General features: G+C 42.8%; 1 protein-coding gene and 1 long non-coding RNA gene across 5 annotated transcripts in view; one reads left to right on the top strand and one right to left on the bottom strand.

Annotated features, from left to right (window-relative positions):
* Positions 1-458: 458 nt before the first annotated feature.
* LOC129136535 (uncharacterized) lies at positions 459-3222 on the bottom strand. The gene is made up of 2 exons (XR_008538304.2): positions 3026-3222; positions 459-737 (listed from the first exon to the last, which is right to left on the bottom strand). It is a non-coding gene; the product is annotated as an uncharacterized LOC129136535 (long non-coding RNA).
* A 125-nt stretch (positions 3223-3347) lies between these two features.
* Positions 3348-23407, top strand: part of SLC4A8 (solute carrier family 4 member 8) — an 88561-nt gene continuing 68501 nt past the window's right edge. For all 4 annotated transcript variants that reach the window (XM_054663326.2, XM_001147055.7, XM_016923368.4 and 1 more), the window contains exons 1-2: positions 3348-3574; positions 19258-19339. In XM_054663326.2, coding sequence (XP_054519301.2) covers positions 3527-3574; positions 19258-19339 — 130 coding nt within the window. In that variant the 5' untranslated portion in view covers positions 3348-3526. The remainder of the gene's footprint in view (positions 3575-19257; positions 19340-23407) is intronic.

Below are 23407 nucleotides of genomic sequence, written 5' to 3'. Positions count from 1 at the left end.
GCACAATAGGCCAGAAGATGGGGCTCTTGACCCTGGAGTCAAGGGCCAGAGGCTCTGACTTTTTCCACATTTGTACTGGAGAGAAGTCAGATCCACCAGTCCTCCCAGGAATCACCACTACTTCTCAATTCCTTTCCCTACCCTACCTACTCCACTTCTGCCATGGCTGGGACTTGCCTTCCAGGGGAGTGGGGGATGTGGGCACATCTTTCCTTTGGCCACCATCCTTGGCTCCTGAATTACCACGTTGCTAGAGTCAGTCTTTCTGACGCCCTGCCTCAGGTTTCCCCCTCTAATCCATTCTCCCCTAAGGGCAGATTTTGGAGATGGTACAATTTTTATAGGCCAATACAACATAGTGGTCAAGAACTCTAGAATCAGAGAGCTTGTTCTTGACTCGTCTCCTCAGGTGAATCTTTCCCCACCTCCTCAGAGAAGCTCTCCCTATCCCATGCCAGTTACTCTTGATCACATAACCCTTTATTTACTTAACAGTAGTGATTATAACTAGCGATTATCTTGTTTGATGACTTGTTTACTTTCTCCCACTTGATTGTAAGGCTTATGAGGCCAAGGACACTGTCTTAATTGCTGTTTTCCCAACACCTAACATAGGGCACGATACATAGGTTCTCAGCAAAAGTGTTTTGAATTAATAGATGAATGATGGAATCCCAGCTTCATGACTGCCTGACCTTGAGTAAGTTGCTTAACTTCACTGAGCCTCAGTTTTTTACCTGTGAAATAGAAAAAGAGTAGAGACATTATGACTATTAAATGACACAATGCATTTATACCACTAAACCCAGGTTCTGGTGTGTGGAAGTTTTCCCTAAAGCCTTCAGCATCCTGCTTTTTATCATATAAGAAAAATAAAGTCTGAATGAATTAGCCAGATCTCCACAATTTGATCATGGCCTTTTATTTTATTTATTTTTTATTTTTTTGAGACAGGGTCTCACTCTGTCACCTCGGCTGGAGTGGAGTGGTATACTGAAGCCTCTCCTGGGCTCAGGTGATCCTCCCACTTCAGCTTCCTGAGGGGCTGGGACTGCAGGTGCATGCCACCATGCCTGGCTAATTTTTTTGTATTTTAAAAATAGAGATGGAATTTCTACATGTTGGCCCAAGTTGGTCTTGAACTGTTGGGTTCAAGGGATCCATCTGTCTTGGCCTCCCAAAGTGCTGGGATTACAAGTGTGAGCCACCATGCCCAGCCCACAGCCTTTCTCTATCACAACTATTACCTCCCACTGCTCTTCTCAATAACTTTCTGCTTTGGCCCAAATTGTGGCTACCCTGAATGGGCCATGTGCATTATTATTCTTAAGTCTTTGCCTAAGACTTGAGATGCTTGCTCTTCTTACCTTGGGTCAGCTAAATCTTACCCATGTTTTCAGACTTAACTCAAATCTATGTCCTCTGTGAAACCTTCCTGAAGATCATTTTCTCTTCTGAATTTTTGCAATCTTCATGGTTTATATAATATTACTCATTAACATATATCCTGTTTCCCTGATAAGCCTGTTAAGCTCCCTTGGAGATATATATTTTAGATTTCTCTGCCTCTACAGTGTTACTTGGGCCTGTTCATTAGTAGGTGTTCAATACATTTTTTATTAGATTGAATTAAAAGCATTCATATTTACTAAGTACTTTCTATGTGCCTGGGATTGGTTGAGGCTCTGTTGAGTATACAGAAGGGCATAAGAAAAATAATCATTGCTTTCAAAGAACTTATAATATTTTAGTAAGCTAAAGTCAACATATAAAGTACTTAAATAACCACAGCATGACAACTGCTATAAGAAAGGTATGAAGTGCCTTGAGAATTCTGGGGAGGGTGAGATGACATCTGTTAGGGGTATCAGGGACAGTAGAATAAAGAAAGGCTTCTTGGAAGAGGGTGGCTTTTGAGATTAACTTTGAAGGATGGTTAAGATTTTGATGGACAAAAATGGGGATGAGGGTAGGATGTGAATTCCAGATTCAAGATGACAGGATTAGTAAAGAGATTGATGGAGTGTGTGGCAATGAACACTAAAACGCAGAGACTAGACAGGAGGCTTATACAGGACATCAGAAATACAATTCTGCTTCAGGGATACTGAAGCCCAACCTTGTTTCCAATTTCAGGACCAACACAAAGGATGGTAAGCAGGGGTGGAAACTTTTAACATGTATCAGACTACCTTCCCCAACTGTAGCTTCTTTAGGGGCTGAGAATTATTTGCAACAATTCTTCCCCTGACCCCAATTTGGACCTACCTGAAGTCTGGTATGATAGTGCATATAAAACAAAAGGCCCCATGGCCGGGTGCCATGGCTCACGCCTGTAATCCCAGCACCTTGGGAGGCTGAGGCGGGCAGATCACCTGAGGTCAGGAGTTCCAGACCAGCCTGGCCAGCATGGTGAAACCCCGTCTCTACTACAAATACAAAAAAATCAGCTGGGCGTGGTGGTGGGGACCTGTAATCCCAGCTACTCAGGAGGCTGAGGCAGGAGAATCGCTTGAACTGGATAGGCGGAGGTTGCAGTGATCCAAGAACACGCCATTGCACTCCAGCCTGGGCAACAAGAGTGAAACTTCGTCTCCAAAAAAAAAAAAAAAAACCAAAAAAAACCCAAAAGATACCTTTCTTTTTCTTGAGGAGAGAGGGTTGCTTCGATTTTAGCCAGCCTCTCTTTTCTTATAAATCCAAATCAAATTTAATGCATTATTCATGATATTCTAACCTTGTGTTAGGTCAGTAGTTCTGTTGCTAAATAATAATTTGCCTTAGATCATTTCCTGGAAAAGTTCGAAGCCTTTTTGTGGAATTGCTTCAACAGTCATCCTTAGCTCAACCCTGTCCGTGTGTTTTGCTTCTGACTTGAGACTCAAGAAGAAGACCTAAGTCATAGTGAGACTGTGAGGGGGCCTGACACTGCCTGCCTTCTTCAATTTAATGCTCTTTAATCTGGCCATTAGCTCAAGGAAAAACAATTAATTTTAGAAGGCCCTCTCCCCTCATCCGCAATTACCTCCTCCTGCAATCGCGAAGGATGTTTCCCCGGAATTTAAACATCATCTCCCAAGGAATGAAATCAGAATAGGCAAAACCGACACTTTCCCAGTTTTCAAGGGTCAGGTGCAGCTGCAAATAGAAGCAGAGATTTTCTAGCAAGCAGTTGGAAGGACCTTCACGCCCAGAGGCCCCTGAAGGGAGGGAGGCGGTTTCCAAGGCAACCGGGCCCGGGAGCGGTTGGCTCCCCGGCTCCTCCCCCTCCCCGCGGTAGCCCAGGGTACCGCCGGACAGCGTCCTCCCGTGCTCCGCGCCCTGATTGGCTGCGCAGGCCTCTCGCTGATTGGTTGCGGCGGATGCCTCGCGGGCCGGTGGCTATGGAGGCGGCGGCGGTTGATGGTTGACCGTTGGCTCCGGGGTAGGGGTCGCCGTTCGAGTGATCTGCTCAGATCCGACCAGAGGGCGCGGGCTGCTGATGCTTGGCTTGGAGCCCGTGGGGGAGACCTAGTTCGGCTCCGCCATGCCGGCCGCCGGGAGTAACGAGCCGGACGGCGTCCTCAGCTATCAGGTAGGGCCCCGCCTCCCGCGCCTCCCGCTCCTCCCCGGGGCGCAGCCTCCTCATCCTCTGCCCACCCTCCTTCCTTCTGCCCCCGAGCCCAGGCTTCCCAGGCCGCTCCCTGAGGGCGAGGGGAGGCCAGCCCGGGACACCAGGGGGCGCTCCGGGCGGTTGGGGACCAGGCCAGGGCTGCGAGAGAGTGACCTTGGGCCAAACCTGGGATCTGGCCCATCTCTGCCGCATCCCTTGCGCCGCCCGCCCAGGAGCCCTGACAGCCGGCGGGCGGCGACCTCTTGTCCTCCTCGCGTCTTTCTGTTGGAAGGGGCCGGCGTCTGGCCTCGCGTTGTCCTGCCAGAACGTGGGCAGAAAGGGTAGCAGGGACCTTGCTCTGGTGGGGCACGTCTTCTCTTTGTGTTTTTATTTCTGGGGGTTCCTGGTTCCTCAGTGGTTCAGAGGAAAAGCCAGAAAAGACTCTGGAGGCTGGGACCAATCCCTGATAGGGTGACCCGGTTTGTGACTCCCTCTGCCCCATTGAACAGACACCTGAAAACTTCTGGGTAGGGACTGCAAACTGGGCTGAGGATGTGTGGAGGGGTCAGGAACAGGTGCTTATTTAAGGGAATTAAAAAACCAAGGTTAAGTAACTGGTATTAGAACTGTTGGGGCGGCTAATGTAAGGAAAAGCATTGGACTAAGTGTTAGAGTCTGTAGTTTGAAATCCTACCTCTGCCTCACACAAACTTTGTGACCTTGAGTAAGTCACTTGCCTCTTTGAACCTCAGTTTCCCCAGCTATTAAAATGGGAATAGTTATGTCTTTTTTGTTTGCTTCACAGGGTTGTTTTGAGGATCAGACGAAGTGCTGTTTGTGAAAGGGCTTTGTGGAGTAATGTTTATTGTGTGACACTTAGTGAATGAGTGGCAGCCCACTGAATTCTCACTCCCCGTTTCCTGTGCAATCAGATGGTGTGGTTTCTGCCTTGGAAAGAGGGCTGGAAGAGGAGGCAAGTCTGAAGTACAGGGCTCTGAAGAGGGTAATGGGCCATCTCAGGGAGGATGACACGTCTTGGAAACAAGTGCCATGTTGACCTCAGGGATGGTTTCCCGGAGGAGGCAGGGAAAATATCCTGAGTTTGCAACAAAATGAATATCAGACACTGACTCTCTCCTCTTCTTCCTGGTTAATAGTTTGCTACTATTAATAGAAGATACATCCTTCTTTCCTTGCTCTGTCTGAAAAGAACAATATCTAAGATTTTGGAAAATGCATATCTAACCCCCTTAAAGCCTATTAAATGTATTCAATCTCTGTTTGGGATACAATGGTAAGAAAAAATAGGCAATGTTCTTGCCCTCCTGGAGCGTATCATTTAGTGGGGGAGGGGAGAAGTACTATTTTTAATCAAATATCACACAAATAAATATCATAAACTGTGATAAATGCTTTGAAGAAAGATAGGCAGTGCCGTAAGCGTGTATAACAGTGGTTCCAGACATGGTCTCAGAGAAGATTTTGCTAAGGAAGAAAATCTGGGCAAAGAGCTAAAGGATGAATAAATGTTAACTGAGGGAAGAGGGGGATCACAGGGCCTGAGAGGCAAAGAGAACAGCTACACAAAAGACCTGTGGCAGAGGGGGACACACCTGGTTAGAGACCTGAAATAAGGCCAGTGTGGTGCAGCAACAAGGAGCGATGAGGGGAATGGTATATGAGATGTGTTCTGGGGTTATAACACACAGGGCCATTTGGAGCCCATGCTGAGGAAGTTGACATTTATCTGAGGAACAAGGGGAAGCCACTGAAGGGGTTTAAGTAGAGGGGAAAGGGGAGAGAGGGGGTCTCTCCTAACCGGGAGAGAGAGAGAGGGCATGAGAGAGCAAATGAGATCATGAACAGATTTTCTTTTTTTTTCTTTCTTTTTTTTTTTTTTTTTTTTGAGATGGAGTCTTGCTCTGTCGCCCAGGCTGGAGTGCAGTGGTGCGATCTCCACTCACTACAAGCTCCGCCTCCCAGGTTCACGCCATTCTCCTGCCTCGGTCTCCGGAGTAGCTGGGACTACAGGCGCCTGCCACCACGCCTGGCTAATTTTTTGTATTTTTAGTAGAGACGGGGTTTCACCGTGTTAGCTAGGATGGTCTTGATCTCCTGACCTCGTGATCTGCCCGCCTCGGCCTCCCAAAGTGCTGGGATTACAGACGTGAGCCACCGTGCCCGGCCCAGATTTTCCTACTGAAAGATTTCTTTGGCTGCAGTGGGGAGAATAGGTTGGAATGAATGTGAGGATACAGTGTCCTTAACATGCAGAATGTTTACAGGTTGTATTATTGAGGGCATCATGACCCTTAGGTTTCTGTTAGTGTTCTGTGAAATTAGTAATTCTTGAGTACTTCTGGAGTAGGATAGAAAATATCTCCTTTATATCTAGTTTGTGAAACTTTCTTGGGTGGTAGGGTGAGGAGAAGAAAAGGAATACAATGGGAACAGTAGGACCTCATGAAGGCTGGAGTCAGGTAATAGGCAAATGGAAATTTGAGAGATAGGGAGGAAAAGAGAATGAGGGTAGAAGGAGGAAAGGAAATGGGGATGACTTGGGGGAGAGACAGTCAACTGACTGGCAATGACCAATTAAACCTTCTATGTGCTAACTAGGCTGTGTGGAGATGGGCCTTGTAAAGTGAGCAGATTGTGTAACTTGATGTAAACAGAGAGGTTCCAGACATCACCTCTAAATATCATAAGGCTGTGCTGTTTTGGAAGGTGTGAGCTACTGTCCTAGCCTTCTAACAGTTCCCTCTGCTTTCTTTCTTGCCCTTCTGTAAGACTACTCTCCACATGGCAGCCACAGGGAGCTTTTAAAAACACAAATCAGATCATGTCACGTCTTATCTTGAAACCCTTCAGTGGCTTCCTGGTGCCTTTTAGAATAAAATCCAAACTCTTTATCATGGCCTACCAAGCCTGAATGCAATCAGGCTCTTGTCCACCCTCCCAGGACTGCCTCTCCTCCACTCTCTTTCTTGCACCTCCTCTGGCTTTCTGTTTCTTCAATACAGTGAGTCTTGCATACCTCAGGTGGGTCTTGTGCCTGTCATTCCCTCTGCCCAGGATGCTGTTTTACCCAGGCCTTCTCATGATTCAACTAGAATGTCACTTCCTTAGAGTGGCTTTCTCTGAACCTTCATCCCAGTCACTCTCTTTAAGATGGTCCTGTTTTATTTTCTTATAACATATGACTTACCTGAAATATTCTTCTTTTGGCTTCTTGTTTATTATCATCTCAGTTAGAAGCTTCTTGAGGGCAGGGGACAAGCAGAAAATCTTCTCATCTAGCACAGTGCCTGGTATAAAATTGGTGCTCAATTGCATAAGTGAATGAGCAGCTCTCCCATATCCAAAGCCAGATGCCTCCCCTTAAGGAGCTCAAGGTCTAGTCAGGATTGGCACAGAGTGACAGATGGCCATTACTTCATTACACAACATCTCTTCCCTCTATGTTGTGCCTTTGCTCAGGCGTTGAAGCTGGAAAATCTTTCCCCTCCTCTCCGCCAAGAATATTCCATTTTAACCTTCAAGATCTGGCTCCATATCATTCTATTATATTCGTCACTCACTCTCCCCTGCTCACAACACCTACCAAGTGCTATCTTCCGTGAACCCTGACTTGTGGAATATACATATTCATCTCTGCTGCTCACCTGACAGCTCCATTTGCTGTTACTGTTAACTTTTATTGAATGCTTGCCATGTGCCAGGCACTATGCTAAGTGTTTTTCATGCATTATCTCACTTAATGCTCTCTATAACCCTGAGAATTATGGAACTGTATTATTGTTTTCCAAATGAGAAAACAAAGATAATAAAGAGGTTAAGTAATTCTTTTATTTTTATTTTTATTTTTTTATTTTTTGAGATGGAGTTTCACTCTTGTTGCCCAGGCTGGAGTGCAATGGCATGATCTCGGCTCACTGCAACCTCCACCTCCCAGGTTCAAGTGATTCTCCTGCCTCAGCATCCCGAGTAGCTGGGATTACAGGCGCCTGCCACCACCCCTAGCTAATTTTTTTGTATTTTTAGTAGAGATGGGGTTTCACCATGTTGGCCAGGCTGGTCTCAAACTCCTGACTTCAGGTGATCCACCTGCCTCGGCCTCCCAAAGTGCTGGGATTACAGGCATGAGCTACTCTGCCAGGCATAGAGAGGTTAAGTAATTCTAAGTGCCAGGGTTGCTTGTGGCCCTGCCAGACCCAGGGCTGCATCTCTGCAAAGGATGTGCCCTTAATCACTGTGCATTACTGTGGCTGTGTCTTTGTTGCCTATAACAGTACCTGGCTCTGAATAAGCACTCACTAAGTGTTTGGGAAGACAGGATGGGAAGAGACTGCAATGAGGGAGGCCAGCTAGGAGGCCATTGGTATAATTCAGGATGAGTTAATGAAGACCTACATTAGTCATCATTTTGATGAGATCTCTGAAGGTGTTTATGGAATTTTTATTTATTTTTGAGACAGGGTCTCACTCTGTTGCCCAGGCTGGAGTGCAGTGGTGTGATCTCAGCTCACTGCAGCGTCGACCTCCTGGGCTCAAGTGATCCTTCCACTTCAGCCTCCCTAGTAGCTGGAACTACAGACATGAACCACTATGTCCAGCTATTTTTTTTTATTTTAATTTTTATAGAGACAGAGTCTCACTATGTTGCCTGGGCTGGTCTTGAATCCCTGGTGTCAAGCGATCCTCATCCCTCGGCCTCCTGAAGTGCTGGGATTATAGGCATGGCCACCACGCCCAGCCGGTTATTGAAATTTTAAGAGTCAATGAACTTTTCATAGGGGGTAGTAATAGAGGAAGGAAGTCAGAAAGCTTTAAGGAAAGCCCCTACTTTGGATTGGAACTGGGGACACCTGGTATCTTCACAGTTCTCCTGATAAGCACTTTCAGAACAAGCAGAAGGAAGTGTTGAAAGAGAAAACTGGTGAGATTGGAACTCTCAGCATTTGAGCCAAGTGGTGCTGGGGACTGAAGGAAAGTTCAGGGAGGGTGAAAATGGTGGATGGGGAAGCAAGTGAATTTGGGCAATTACCAAGGCTTTTATGTGGATCAGGCCTGCTCAGAATGGAAAATTTTGCAGAAATCTTCACAATAATAAACCCTGGTAAGTGGGTGATAATTGAGAAACATGGCTGATAGGAGTAGAGTTACACCCCATGTCTTATGATGGACCTGAAAAAGCTCTAAGACAAGAGTTCTGAAGGAGACCTGGATTCTAGTGCCTAGTGACTGTGGCACATGTTGGAGCTCAGTAAATATTTGCTGAGCGAATGAATGAATGGCTCTACAGGGAGTGCATCAACTTTTCTGAGGGTCATAGCCAGTTTATGGTAAGCAGTCAGTAAATATTTGCTCATATTATTGAACAAAAGTATCAACTGTAGATAGCAGTTTCTCCTCTCACTACATTGCACATACCCCTCCACCCTCTCCTCACACATACTAGGTATTCTTTCCATATGAGAGAATTGGGGAACCTGTGGGCATTCTTTTTATCTGGTTTTCCCAGATCTGCTAGGGAGCTTCAGTAGGAGAGATGTGGGCAGACTTGTCAAGCAGAGACTTGAGCAGAGAACTGGGGACAATTCAGACTGCAAATTTACTTCCTTCAAAATCTATAGATAATCGTCTTAGCTCATGGTTTGCCTTGGCAGGGTAGACAGGGTCATGGTAGTAATCAGGACACAGAAAAGCAATTGTGTCTATTCTAAATCTGCTGCCAGGTAACAGCAACAGATCTTAGATAATGGAGAGGTTGGTTGTTTCCCATAGGTAGTAACAAGTTTACTGGTCCTGGTCTTGGTAGTCAGGAAGTCATAATATATGTATTGGTTTTCAATTTCTGCCATAACAAACTACCACATATTTGATGGCTTAAAAAACACAAATTTATCCTACAGTTCTATAGTTCAGAAATCTGATACAGGTCTCACTGGACTAAAATCAAAGTGTTGGTGGGACTGTTTCTTTCTGGAGGTTCTGGGAGAGGATCTGTTTCCTCGCCTTTTCCGTCTTCTAGAGACTGCCTGCATTCCTTGGCTCATAGTTCCCTTCCTCCATCTCCAAAGCCAGAAACATAGCATCTCTCAGAACCTGCTTTTGTCATCACATTTTTCTCTGACTCTAGTCTTCTGTCTCTCTCTTTCACGTTAAGGATCCTTGTTATTACACTGAGATTACATAATGGTTTTCATAATTTAGGATGATCTCCTTATTGTAAGATCAGCTGATTAGCAACCTTACCTCCGTCTCCAACCTTAATTCCTCTTTGCCATTATAAGGGAACATATTCACAAACTCTAGGGATTAGGATGTGCATCTCTTTAGAGGACTATTAATCTATCACAGTGTACTACCTAGTAACCTATACCGAACAGGAGTGACTCCAAGTGGGGTTCAGCAAAAGAATCACTGAGAAGCCAGAGCCATTTTGGAATTTTAGGCCCCTAGCAGGCTGCTGAAGGGTTAGAATGGGAAGCTCATGGGTATTCAGGAGCTCATGGCCACTGAGAAGAGGAAGTCTGGAACAGCTGCATAAGTCCTTGTGGAATTTTTTTTTTTTTTGTGGCTATAGGGTGTTTTCATTCAGTAAGAAAGTATTTGAGGGCATTGGAGAGTTGGGGACCCGTGGGTCAGATTTGGTGATGGACTCCCCAAAGGGCCAGCATTCTGAGGCTCTGCTGGATGAAGAGGAAGATGGAAGTGAATAAGGAGATGAAGAACTATTGGAGGTCTGGTCAGTAAAGGGCAGTTTGGGGTGCAGGGTTCTGGAGCGCCAAGGATTTAAGAAGGTAATAATGTGGATCTTAAGCTATTCTTACTGTGGGCATTAATCCATGATTAGTCCATCTGACTAAATGGTGAGGTTCTTTGCTTTTGGCAATCTTAGCATACTGACTTACTAATGTTAGTAAGGAACACAGACTTGATTAGAGTTCTTATCTCACTTAGCTTTTGTGAGATCTTAGCCTCAATTTAGAACTGTTTTGAGGATTAAGTGAGGCAACATATGTAAAACACAATGTGAGGTATATAAGTGTATTACCTTGGTTTGCTGATTAGAAACCTTGGAAATGGGCCAGGCGCGGTGGCTCACGCCTGTAATCCCAGCACTTTGGGAGGCCGAGGTGGGAGGATCACAAGGTCAGGAGATCGAGACCATCCTGGCTAACAAGGTGAAACCCCATCTCTACTAAAAATACAAAAAAAAATTAGCCGGGCGTGGTGGCAGGCGCCTGTAGTCCCACCTACTCGGGAGGCTGAGGCAGGAGAATGGCATGAACCTGGGAGGCAGAGCTTGTAGTGAGCCAAGATGGCGCCACTGCACTCCAGCCTGGGCGACAGAGCGAGACTCCGCCTCAAAAAAAAAAAAAAAAAAAAAAAAGAAACCCTGGAAATGGCTGGGTGTAGTGGCTCACACCTGTAATCCCAGCACCTTGGGAGGCTGAGGTGGGTGGATCACGAGGTCAGGAGATAGAGACCATCCTAGCGAACATGGCGAAACCCAGTCTCTACTAAAAATACAAAAATTAGCTGGGCGTGGTGGTGCGTGCTTGTAGTCCCAGCTACTCGGCAGGCTGAAGCAGGATAATTGTTTGAACCCAGGAGACGGAGGTTGCGATGAGCTGAGATGGCACCTCTGCACTCCAGCCTGATGACAGAGCGAGACTCTGTCTCAAAACAAACAAACAAACAAAAAAACTCTGGAAATCATCTCTACATTTATTGATTTTTAAATGGTTGAATGTATTAGAACTCAATAAACACTTGACTTTTTTGGGGGGGTCTTGGCAGGGATAGTGGTGGGAGTGAAGTAGAATGTTAATGTATGTACTCTCTGAAAACACTGAAAAAGATGCAAGGGTTCTTTGAGGTAAAAAGTCTGAGACCTACTGCAGGAAAGGAGGTGGGATTCATTTGGGCAGGTCCACCACCACGCAGGTCCAGAGAGGAGCCTCGGGGGAAGTGTGTTAAGAGAGAGAGCTTGAGGTGGGCTCTGCTCCCCACCTTCCCTGTTCCCTGTAGCCTCTGTGGCTGCTTCCAGGAGCTGGGGCCATTATGTAAGACTGAGCTCTGCCCGTGCCTTTTAATTTCCATTTACTGTTAAGTGAGAATCTGGTCTGCTACTCAGTTATAATTCATTCATTTTTCAAGGCTCATAACAATGCTTTCTTTCTCAAGGCTTGCCTTGCAATTTCAGCATTTTAATGTGTATTTAACCCTCTTAGTTCTTTTTATCTATCTAGTCCTTGAGGTAGGCACTCAAGTCAATTCACATTTACGTAGTGGGTCATTATCAGTGAACTAAGAGGAAGTTCAGAAAAGAGGATACTCAGAAATAGGGCTTTTTCCTTCCTTTCTTCCTTCCTTCCTTTCCTTTTTCTTAAGCTTATATAATGTGTTTCTCAGGATTCTAATCTTTTCTGAGTCACAAGCCCCTGTGAGAGAATCTGATGAAAGTTATGGACCCTCTCCCAAGAAAAGTGCACATTCACACATATTCCCACAGATCCTCTGAAGCCCATTTACAAGCACCCTAGAAATCCATGGACCACAATTGAGAGATCTTTTTTGCCATAAATAAATGATACTATCAGAGGAAATAATAGCCAATTGGTGAGGAATCTGCAGCAAACACAGGCCAAAGAGACCTGATGTTCCTTTCTTTTCATTTTTAATGATTTCAAACAAACTTTGTATGTGCCTGAAATTTATGGAACATTTCAAGCATATAGCAAAGTAGAGAGATTTTGCATAGTGAATCATCATGTACCCATGACTTGGCGTCAACAATGAACACGCCATCTGTTTTTTTTTTTTTTTTTTTTTTTTTTTTTTGAGACAGGGTCTTTCTCCGTTGGCCATGCTGGAGTTCAGTGTACAAACACGGCTCATTAGAGCCTCCAACTCCTGGGCTCGAGCAATTCTTCCACCTGAGCCTCCAGAGTAGCTGGGACTACAAGCCCATACCACCACACCCAGCTAATTTTTGAATTTGTTGTAGGGACGAGGTTTCACTATGTTGCCCAGGCTGGTCTCGAACTCCCAGCCTCAAACGATCCTCCCACCTCAGCCTTCCAAAGCTCTGGGGTTATAGGCATGAGTTGCAGAGCCTGGCCACACAATCTTGTTTCATCTATGTTCATCTATTCTCCAAATCTCAGACATATTATTTCATGAGTAAAAATTTCAGTGTGTAGCCCTAAAGATTAAAGACTCTTTTAAAACAACGACATAACTGCCAAAACACACGAGATTATTATACTGAAAAAATAGTTTCCTAATATAATCAAATTTTCATTTAGTTGTTTACATTTATGTGAGTACCTTGTAGTTTTTAAAAAAATACTTGTTTTATTTGAATCAGGATTCAAACAAAGTCCACACATTCACATTCAAGCCTGACCTTTCAAATGCTTTTGCTAATGGTTATTGACAGTGGCTCTGTTTTCTTTGGCAAGACAAAGAAAATGGATGAACAATTATTCAGTGAATTTAGGCTGTGGTTAACCAATCTAAATTAAGGAAACTAACAAACAGCAAGAAAGTTTTTCAACCTGAATTTTTCAGATGATTGACCTTGCTCTTTATATTTTGCAGTTACAATTTTAAAGAAATCAATCATCTCTCCTACCCTCCCTCCCTCTGTTCCTCTAGATTCCCACTGTGTTCTCTGCGGTGTCAGGTGTCTGAAGACAGTACCAAGTATTATAATTAATTGATTCCTATCCTCTGGATATTAAAAACCAGTAGGGGAGCCAACATGAATAATTATTCATATATCTAATTATTTATTTATATAGTTTTATGAGAAAACATCTGATCAATTATCAAAGAGTTTATAAAACTAATAAACATTCATTGAAATGTATGGGATACTTACCATGTACTGGACATTGTACTGGATGCTGGGTAGATATTGATGAATGTAAGACCCAGTACCTATCCTCCTAGAACTTTTGAGGGGACAGAATCTGGATTTTGCTGATTGTATTCCCGTGGTGTTGTTTTTCAAGGAACTCTGTTTTATTGTACTTTCAGTAAATTGGTATTTGGATTTAGAGGCTTGATCAGATTCAGGGACAATTTATTTGGTAAGATTACCTCATGGGTGGTGATATGGTCTCCCATTAGGAGGCATACAATGTCTGATTGTCTCTCCTTTGTGATGTTAGTGGCTGTTGAAAATCAGTACAATCCATTAGGGATTGCAAAATGATTTTGTTCCATCATTCCCTTTTCATTTAGTCTCTCCCATAATGAGAAGCTTTTCTCATCTACTCTGTGGTACCACTCTATGGTATAATTTATCTAGGAAAGCCCAGATAAATTATTTGCCAGTTTTCAAAGTAATGAGTTGGTTTATTAGTGTTATCCTCCAAATGTGACCAATTAGTTAATTTTAAAAGTGACCTTGTGAAGCCAGGCGTGGTGGCTCGCGCCTGTAATCCTAGCACTTTGGGAGGCTGAGGAGGGAGGATCACTTGAGCTTAGGAGTTCGAGACCAGCCTGGGCAACATAGTGAGACCACCCGCCCCAACTCCGCCACCTCTCTATTTTAAAAATAAATAAATAAACAAATAAAATAAAAGTGACTTGTGAAGTGAACTCATCAATCTTAACATATTGACATGGTCAATCTGTTGTAGGCATTACCCTACTGATGCTCAAATTGTCCTATTTTTTGGCAAGAGACCCCTTTAAATTGGCTCCTGAGTCCTTTGGACACAATCCTAGTTGTCTTCGAGTGCTTCCTTACTATCTAACATAATAAGATGTTTAAGACTTACCTTGTACATTTCCTGGCTGGGACCTATGACCAGCCATTTCTCCAGGGAGCTCTGATTCCTTTTATTACAAAATGGTATTTTAAGAGACTATAATGTAGGTACTAATTATACTCATTGCTACTGATTGATCATTTTTTCTAAGCCTTTGAGTGGGCAGAGCTAGAAAATATAAATTTGTAAATTTAAACACATTAAAAATAAAAACGCATTGTATATTATTGTTGATACTTCCAATTCAATTTAGGACTGCATGGCTCTTATTTACCTTTTGTCTTAAAACTGTATCTCCTTTCTCTCTTGCCGAGAATCCCAGTCCTCAGCCGCACTGGGAGTGACAGAATAAGTTCACATAGCTACTCATTTGTTTTATCTCACAACACACAACAAGCCTCAGAATACCAACACCAACCCTACAACCAACAATAGGATAACCAAAAAACAGTTTCAGATCTTTTAAAATTCTTCTTTGTCCTTAGAGTATATGCCACTGAGGATGTTCAGTCAGGTTACTATGTTTTAATGTTACTTAGAATAATTTCTCTTGGAATTTATACCATCAATTTGACCTTTGTTTTCATTTTGTTTTTGATTTTGGGGAATTACTTTAAAATTTTTAATTTTACATTATGTAAATTATTTACAAAATAAGGCATATTCAGAAAAGTCTAGCTTCTATCTTTGTCTCTTCCATCTTATTCCCTCCCTCCTCTCTAGGTAACTATTTAAAAAAATCTTTTGTGACTTTTTCTTCTTTTATTTGTTATTTATTTATTTATTTATTTAGTTAGTTAGTTATTTGAGATGGAGTCTCACTCTGTCATCCAGGCTGGAGTGCAATGGCGTAATCTTGGCTCACTGCAATCTCTGCCTCCTAGGTTCAAGTGATTCTCCTGCCTCAGCCTCCCAAGTAGCTGGGATTATAGGCGTGCACCACCACACCCGGCTAATTTTTGTATTTTTAGTAGAGATGGGGTTTCACCATGTTGGCCAGGCTGGTCTCGAACTCCTGACCTCAAGTGATCCACCTGCCTTGGGCTCCCAAAGTGCTGGGATTATAGGCGTGAGCCACTGCAGTCATCCTATTTGTTTTAAAATGTAAGCAAACACTTATGTTCCAACACCCTTTGTTAGATAAAAGGTAGCAAATTATACAGTTTTCTCCATCTTGCTTTTTAAACTTAATATTATATTTTGGAGATTTTTCCATGGTAGTAATAATATATAATTTTAAATGTCTTTAAAGCTAATTTAATACATAAAAATCCTAAGTAGATATTAGACTATTTTATTTACTTCCCTAAAAGTATGTTTATTCCAGTTGGCCTCAAAAACTTTATTTCAATCTTCCCATTGGGAAAATGGATTGCCTTATGTTCAGAGTTGTCTTACTTGGGAGCATAGATGATAACTACAAAATAGTAACTTTGGAACAGTAAGCTGGAAACTTGAGCAGGATCTAGAAGGAAGGTGATATCGTTTGGCTATTTGTCCCCACCAAATATGTTGAAATGTAATCCCCAATGTTGGAGATGGGGTCTGGTGGGAGATGTTTGGGTCATGGAGGCAGATGCCTCATGAATGTCTTGGTGCCATCCTCACAGTAATGAGTGAGTTCTTGCTCTGAGTTCACCCAAGATCTGGTTGTTTAAAAGAGTCTGGGCCCTCCCTTCTCTCTTGCCCCCGTCTTGCCATATTATACACCAGCTTCCCTTTTGCCTTCTGCCATGATTGTGAGCTTCCTGACTCTCTCACCAGAAGCAGATGCTAGCACCACACTTCCTGTACAGCCTGCAGAACTGTGAGCCAAGATAAACCTATTTTCTTAATAAATTACCCAGTCTCAGGTATTCCATTATAGCAATGCAAATGGACTAATACAGGAGACGTGGGGATTTAATGTGCTGGAGAGTTTGGGGAAATGGCATGTTAGATGACTAGATGACCTGACAATATGAGCAAAGACATAAAGGTGGGAATGTGCACAGTGCTCTCGGGATCAGTCAGCTTGGCTGGAGTTGCAGGTTTGAGAAGGGAAATAGATTGCCAGGGAAATCAGCTAAGAGTTTTTTTGAAATAATTCAGGGTCTTGTGATTCAGGGTATTGATAGGATAGGTGCCATTATATTCATTCTTTTAAAGCGTTTAATTTTTATTTTGAAATTGACAAGTAATATTTAAGTAATATTGTACATATTCATTGGGGTGCATAGTGATGTTTCAATACATGTAATGTATAGTGATCAGATCAGAGTAATTAGCATATCTATCATTTAAAACATTTATTATTTCTTTGTGTTGAGATTACTCAATATCTTCCTTCTAGCTGTTTGAAACTCTATATTATAGTCATCCTACTATAGTATAGAACACTAGAACTTATTCTTCCTATATAGTTGTAATTTTTTATCCTTTAGCAAATCTCTCCCTACACTTCTCCCCCTTGCCTTCCCAGCCTCTAATATTCTCTCTTATACTTCTTACTTCTATGAGATCAACATTTTTTAGCTTCCACATATGAGTGAGAACATGCAGTGTTTAACTTTCTGTTCCTGGCTTATTTCACTTAACATAATGTCCTTCAGTTCCATCCATATTGCCACAAATGACAAGATTTCATACTTTTTATGGCTGAATAGTATTCTGCTGTGTATATATGCCACATTTTCTTTATCCATTCATCTGTTGTTGGACACCTAGGATGATTCCATATCTTGGCTATTATGAATAGTGCTGCGATAAACATGGGGATGCAGATGTCTCTTTAATATAGTGATTTCCTTTCCTTTGGATAAATGCCCAGTAGTGAGATTACTGGATTATATGGTGGTTCTGTTTGTAGTTTTTTGAGGAACCTCCACTGTTCTCCACAGTGGCTGTACTAGTTTATATTCCCACCAACAGTGTATAAGGGTTCTTTCTTCTTCATATCCTTGCCAGCATTTGTTATATTTTGTCTTTTTGATAATAGCCATCCTAACTGGAGTGAGATGATACCTCATTTTGGTTTCGATTTGCATTTCCCTGATGATTAGTGATGTTGAGCATTTTTTCATATATTTGTTGACTATTTGTTTGTCTTTTGAGAATTGTGTATTCGTTCTTTTAACAAAGATTTATAGAGCACTGTTATGTGAAAAGTCTGTGCTGGGTGCTAGGATACAGTGGTGAGGAAGATGGACATAGTTCCTTCCTCAAGGAACAGAGGAGACTTTTTTTATTTTTTTTGAGACAGAGTCTCGCTCTGTTGCCCATGCTGGAGTACAATGGTGCGATCTCAGCTCACTGCAACCTCTGCCTCCCAGGTTCAAGTGATTCTCCTGCCTCAGCCTCCTGAGTAGCTGGCACTACAGGCACGTACCACCACACCCAGATAATTTTTTTATTTTTAGTAGAGATGGGGTTTCACCATGTTGGTCAGGCCAGTCTTGAACTCCTGACCTCAGGTGATCACCTGCCTTGGCCTCCCGAAGTGTTGGGATTACAGGTGTGAGCCACCATGCCCGGCCAAGACATTTTATTACTAAGAGAATTGCAGTGTGCTATGAGGGTATATAAATGGTGGACCTAGCTTAGTTTGGAAGTCGGGGTGGGTAATCAGGGAAGGCTTCCAAGTAAGTGTGTTGAGGCTGAGATCAAAGAGATGATGATCTGTTTGATCATCATCAAAGGTGGGGGCGGGTGGTGGGAGTGGCAGGGAGAGAATGGTAGTTCCAGGAAGAGACAGCAGCACTAAGTAAAGAAGGTGGGTGTGGTTCCAGAACTAAAAAAAAAAAGAAAGAAATGCCTAATATGATTTAAAGGGTTGGAGCATGTAGGGAAGAGTGGATGAGAGATGAAAATTAATTTTTTAGAGAAATTGCAAAGGAAGAAAGACTTGATAAGAAAAGGGAACTAGCTACCTGAAGGCATATGGTAGGCACTCATACATGTGGAATGGATGAATAAGTAACTTTGAAATTTCACCTGTGGGCTAATAAATGATGGTGCCATTGGTAGGAATAAACAAATGAGCACAGGGTGTTAGTTTTGGAAGGAAAGTTAGTTGGGTTTTAGACACATGGTTCTTGAGGTGTGGCATCCTAGTGGCTTATCAATTACTGAACCACAGTTTCAGACTGCAGTTGAAATTGTAAGTCTCAAGTGATGAAAACAAAGAGTAGAGAGCGCTTTCTTGGAAATTATGGTTAGAGGAAGAAAAAGACTAAGGATGAGACAGAGGAGGCCTGATAAGAGGAGCAGGATGGAAAATTTCAAGGACAGCGTGTGGTAAACAGGCCCAAATGCTGCAAAGAGGCCAAGGAGACCAATCTACACCAAATGGGACAACTTGCTTCACAGCACTTGCAAAATGCCAAAATGTTATACAGAGGTATAGATGGAGTGGGGAGGTGGAAAAGGCATGAGATTTACAGCCACAAGACCTGGGCTCATGACACGTCCTAGTAATCCCAGCTGCTCTGGAGGCTGAGGTAGGAGAATTGTTTGAGCCCAGGAGTTCAAGGCTGCAGTGAGCTATGATTGTATCACTGCAATATAGCCTGGGTGACCCATTCTCTCTCTGTTTTTTTTTTTTTTTTTAAAAGACCTAGGCTCAGTCCTAGCTCCGCCTTTTATGACATTTGTGACCCTGGGCCATCATTACTTAATGTTCTCTGAGTGTCAGTCTGCTCATTTATAAAATGAGAAAGAGAATGGCTACCATATTTGCATCTAAAAGGTATTGTGAAGTTCACATGTAAAAATACAGGTAAACAATTGTGTTTCCCCCGTAAGTATCTCAAAAGAATCTGGCATACACAAGATTTGTATATTTGAACGAGGTATGTGTATTACTGTGACTACTTATTTGTGTTTAAACAGAGACCAGATGAAGAAGCTGTGGTGGATCAGGGTGGGACCAGTACAATTCTCAACATTCACTATGAAAAAGAAGAGCTGGAAGGTAAGAACTGCCATGCTGTGTGATCAGGGAAATTGGTGAGGGGCAGCCTGGTGTGGGAAGACCTGGCTCTGTGTCCTAACTCTCTCACTAGCTGTCAGACCTTGGGGAAAATCACTTGATTTCCTTTAGCCTCACTTTCCTCATCTGGTAAATAAAAGTGGGGATACTAATACTTGTCCTACCTTACAGGGATATCATTAGGATCTAATTGCCTACATGGGAGATAGTGCTTTGAACACGGTGAAGTCCAATATAAATATTAACAAATAACCTGTTCTTTGAGAATGTGATGTACTCAGTTCAGTGTGTTGATTCTTGACAACTGCCTGGAAATACAAATAAATACAAAACTTAAAGAGAAAATAAAATACAAATAGTTTTAAATACTCATTTTGGCTATAAAACCCTATTTTTACCCCATTTCCAATATTTACTGTTTCTATTCTATTTATACCCATTTCTGCCTGGTGGTTTCATCTAAACAAGAGGGAAAACAGGAACACACCTGTGACATACTCTTGAGTTCATAACATCAAAGTTATATAAAAGCCCAGCTGAAGTGGAAAGGAAAGAAGAGGCATTTTGGATGACCCACTCTGTCCAGTTTACCTTATTTCAGCTCTTCCTTTCTCTGCACCTCACCCCCAGCTCCCCACATGACCGTTATGTGGTGTCCTGCTTTCCTTCTTCCCCTGGGGACTAGTTGGTGTGTTAGGAGTTGGACCCACACCTGGCCATGGTTTTCTAATTAGTGTTGATGCTCAGTTTCATTAGAAGAAGGCTCATGTCCAGTATCCAATATAGCTTTAATGAGAAGCCACATTTGGCTCAAAAGCCTTTGTGAAATCTCTGCAGCATCCCCTGCAATGTTGAAGGCTGTGATACAGCAACTTTCTGATGCCTGAGACAGCATGTGAAATGTTCTCTCTGTACTGCCTGTTCCCGTGACAGTTTTTTCATCAAAGTTGTACAACCTCCAGAGAAAACTTGTCCTTTTGATGGGGAGAACGGAAGCTGTTGAGGCTGACTCAGCCTCTGGGTCTGTTACCATGAGAACTGACGTGGGCGGCTCTGTGGAGGTCAGTGGTGTTTGGGTATACCAAGGTGAAGTTTTCCAAGTTATTTTGACCAGATGGAAGAAGAGAACATGTGAGTTGCAGCAGTTGGGAGGGAGTGGGAGAAGGAAAGGGTGTGGAATGGAAGGCTAACATTTGTTGAATGCCCCTTGTGTGTTAGGCATTAGATTAGGCACCTTATACAAGTTGTCCTTTTCATCTTCATAGCACCCCAGGCAGGTAGGTATCATTATCCCTATTTTACACATGAGGAAACTGCTCAAGGTCATCGAGCCTAATTGCAGGTGAGGCTGGGGAGAGAATCCTGCTCTTTTCATTCTGCCACACAGCCTGCAAGGGAGGACAGTAACTGTCATTAACCACCCAACCTCAATATCTTGCTCCATCAAATAAAATTTTTGTATGTTGCTCTTGCCTCTTCTTCTGTTCTGATAATCATGTGGTCTCTCTACCCTCTCATTGCATCCTGGGGGCATGTTGCTGTCAGTTTAGTTGTTCTATAGCAAGCACCACTGGACCTTTGCCCTCAGCAAGGAGGTAACCATTTATGAACACTCTTGTCTACTTGGGAGTAGAATAAGAAACCTGGGCAAGCTCTCTTGAATCTTAATAACTGGTTCTGTCCACAGAGATCAGCTGAGTAATTGGCGGTGGGAGCAGCGTCTCCAGATGACATCATCTGTTCTTTATGCATGTTCTACTTTGCTAAAAAAGAATGCTGTCTGTGATGACAGCCTTACTAGTGCATAGTGTGTTGGGAGATGGTCCTTTGTACATAGACTTTTTTGAAAACTAGAATCTTATTTATGTTAACACTTAAAAAAAAAGCATTACACACAAATGGTGGACAAACTAGAACCAGATCTCAGGCCTGATGTGGTTCTAGACCAGCTCTGGAGAAGAGAGGAGAGAGTTGGGATTTGCTGTAGGGTTGGCTGTGCTGTGGGTTCCACTCAGACTCACTCCGAAGGGTAGCCCTAGGACTCAATGAGGCTGTACTCAGGGTAGTGTTATCTCTTGAAGGCATAGAATAAAACGAGTACCATTTTGATGGAACACAGAAGCAAATTGTGTTCAGATTCAATATGCATGCCATGATATCAGGTTCTGTGGCTGCAAAAAAAATCTCCAGGTCTTTTTTCCCCTTTATGTCATAACTTCTGCCCACATGACATAAACTATAAATCATTGCCTTACCACATTTTATTTATTTATATTAAACAACAACCTCTAGTCCAAGAATATGAGTTTTTTGTTTCTGTTTGATTGTTTTTTGAGGCAGTCTTGCTCTGTCACACAGGCTGGAGTGCAGTGACCCAGTCTTAGCCCACTGTAGCCTTGACCTCCTGGGCTCAAGTGATCCTCCCACCCCAGCCTCCCAAGTAGCTGGGGCTACAGGCACATGCCACCATGCCTGGCTATCCTTACCCCATTTTAAGAACTATTTCTGAGATTTAGTCTGTGTACATTGTTAGAAACTTTGTAAGTGTGGGTCTTTTGCATAAATTAATTCTATCAGTAAGAGAAGTTGCATTAAGCCATTATGTTGCTTTTTTTTTAATATGTGAGAAGAGTCAAAAGCCAACATCAGAACACGTTCCAAAGATGAACTCAAGAAGAGCAATAGTCCATGATGTGCTTCAGTGGACTTTCCCAGTCCCAGAGGAACAAGAGGCAGTTGCTTTAGTTAGAGGGATGGCTTTTTCCATTTTTTCCTGGCAGATCATTATTCCTGATTAACTACTAAATTAATGAACTCTGGAGTGAGTTTAAGGCCTTCTAATACATTTTTAACAGAGGTAAGAGCCATTTGGTCATATTTATAACTTCTAAAAAGGCTTACATCTGCTCGACATGTGAGATTCACCTCTGCAGTTATTGACTTTGAGTTAACCTGTAAGCCCAGAGGAGCCGAGCACCCTGTTGTATGTGCTAATGAGCTCTGTGTGAGTGCGGGGTAAACAGTGTGCATGTACTGCATTGTACCTTAGTAGGCCCAATCTCCATCTGCAGGGTACGTCAAACCTATGGTTCCTGTCCTGCTTCACATGATTCATTGCCAGTTCACTAAAGATTGCTCTCTGCATGTGTATATGTACTTATTTTTTAAACTATAGACTAAAATTACATCTTTCCCATAATTTTTACTAAATTAGAGTACTTTATTTGCACACAGATAGTTCCAAAAGACTAGGTTTGACCTTTTTTGGAAAAAAGAATGACGAGTTAGATGGGAAAAAAATGGGATTTGTGCGAGTTGGTAGGTAGAAGACGGGGGCAAAGAGCGGTTGAATGGCCAACAAAGTGACCACAGAATTAGTTTAATGAAGTCACTGGGTGGCCAGAATCCAGTTAGATGGATTGGATTTTATTGGTGCTATATTCATTTCCTAGTGTCTGTTTGTCATCTTTTCTGCCAATTTTTCTCAGAAAATCCAAATCCTTGCTTTAGAACTCCCAGACTAGAAACTGATGCCTGATTTTCTGACAGCCGCTTGGTCCTTCTTAGCTCTGACCCCCTGCTGAACTTGATTTCATTTCTGCCTGTCTCTCTGATATTTTCAAAAGACAGGCATTGCGATTGGCTAATGTTCGTGATAATTGATTGTACTAAAGTAAGCTTTACCTTACTTCCTACAGAACCATTCAAGGCATCTATAGGATGTCTTCCCCATTATACCTCAAACCTACATAGTGGGAATTTAGATACCAAGCAAAACCATATATTATTCACTCAGCAAACATTTACTAAGCCCCTTCTGTAGTCCCTTTCTGCAGTAATAAGTCAGGACAGTGAGAACAATTGAACCATCATGTCTTTTCTGAAGAATAACCTAGCCTGAAACTTTCATAGGACTCGAACATTAGAACCTGGACTAGCCATCATCTGGACAAGCCTGGGAAGTCATTTGGTCTGGCCTCCTTGTTTTACTTTAATAGTGACAGTGAGTAATTTAAACCAATAACATGAAATCTAATAATGCAGTTTCTA

Source organism: Pan troglodytes, chromosome 10 (genome assembly GCF_028858775.2).
Source record: "Pan troglodytes isolate AG18354 chromosome 10, NHGRI_mPanTro3-v2.0_pri, whole genome shotgun sequence".
Taxonomy (NCBI): Eukaryota; Metazoa; Chordata; class Mammalia; order Primates; family Hominidae; genus Pan; species Pan troglodytes.
This window is presented reverse-complemented; position numbering and strand designations above follow the sequence as displayed.